Source organism: Terrapene carolina, unplaced genomic scaffold, assembly GCF_002925995.2.
Source record: "Terrapene carolina triunguis isolate 2854851 unplaced genomic scaffold, T_m_triunguis-2.0 Scaffold22229, whole genome shotgun sequence".
Classification (NCBI taxonomy): domain Eukaryota; kingdom Metazoa; phylum Chordata; order Testudines; family Emydidae; genus Terrapene; species Terrapene triunguis.
The window spans coordinates 1-1,344 of NW_020686580.1; the positions used below are offsets into that span (position 1 = coordinate 1).

The following is a 1,344-nucleotide window of genomic DNA, read 5'->3' on the forward strand; positions in this document are numbered from 1 at the left end:
GGGGGGGCTGGGAGCCAGGACTCTGGGGTTCTCTCCCCGGCTCTGGGAGGGGAGCGGGGGCTGGGTGCCAGGACTCCTGGGTTCTCTCCTCCCTGCAGGGTGGTGGTGCTGGATAAGGTGACTGACCTGCTGCTGCTCTTTGGGAAGCTGCTGGTGGTGGGGGGCGTCGGGGTCCTTGGGTTCTTCTTCTTCTCAGGCCGGATCGAGATCTCCGACCCCCGGTTCCGCTCGCCCTCCCTCAACTACTACTGGCTGCCCATCCTGGTACGTGCCTCCCGCCGGGGGGGGGGGGGGGCGCTCAGGACCTGGGGGCATGGGCGGGGTGGATCCAGGATATGGAGGTGGGGGCTCCTGCCCTGGGTGTGGGTCTGGAGTTTGGGGGTGAGATTTGGGACCTGGGGTGGTGGCATCTCAGCTCTAGGTAGGGGTCTCCCTTGGGGGTGGGGGCCTGGCCCGGGATCTGGGGTGGTCTCCCTTGGGGGTCAGGATCTGGGCTGCCCCCTCCCCGCTGACCCCCATCTCCCCCTTGCAGACGGTGGTGGTGGGCGCCTACCTGATCGCCCAGGGCTTCTTCAGCGTCTACAGCATGTGTGTGGACACCCTTTTCCTCTGCTTCCGTGAGTGCCCCCCAGCCCGCCCCGCCCCCCAGCCCGCCCCACGGCCGGGGCGCAGAGCGGGAGCTGACCCGCTCTCTGTCTCCCCCCAGTGGAGGACCTGGAGCGGAACGACGGCTCGGTGGAGAAGCCGTACTACATGTCGACCTCCCTCATGAAGATCCTCAACAAGAAGAACAAGAAGGCGGAGACGAAATAGCCCCCGCCAAGTGTGGGGTGCTGCCCCTCCCCCGCCACTCCATTTCCTGTGGGGGAGCCCCCTTTGCCCCCCTGCCCGGTGGCCATCTTGCATTGCAGGTCCCTTCCCCTCGATGGCGTCACTTCCTGTCGGCCATATTGTAGCGTAGGCCTGCTCCCCTCCCCTGCCCTGCCAACCTTCCCCTCGCGGGCATTACTTCCTGTCGGCCATATTGTAGCGTGGGCCTGCTCCCTTTCCCACCATTGCCAACCTTCCCCTCGCTGCTGTCACTTCCTGTCGGCCATATTGTAGTGTAGGCCTGCTCCCCTCCCCTGCCCTGCCAACCTTCCCCTCACGGGCATTACTTCCTGTCGGCCATATTGTAGCGTGGGCCTGCTCCCTCTCCCCACCATTGCCAACCTTCCCCTCGATGGCGTCACTTCCTGTAGGCCATATTGTAGCATAGGCCTGCTCCCTTTCCCACCATTGCCAACCTTCCCCTCGCTGGCGTCACTTCCTGTCGGCCATATTGTAGCGTAGGCCTGCTCCCTT

General features: G+C 65.1%; 1 protein-coding gene across 1 annotated transcript; it reads left to right on the plus strand.

Moving 5' to 3' along the window:
• Positions 1 to 98: 98 nt before the first annotated feature.
• LOC112124121 (choline transporter-like protein 4) lies at positions 99 to 1,242 on the plus strand (the record flags this gene model as incomplete). Its single annotated transcript, XM_024222661.3, has 3 exons — positions 99 to 264; positions 533 to 617; positions 707 to 1,242. Coding segments are annotated over 3 exons (358 nt in total), but the record flags the coding sequence as incomplete, so codon positions are not given.
• Between the last annotated feature and the right edge of the window lie 102 nt (positions 1,243 to 1,344).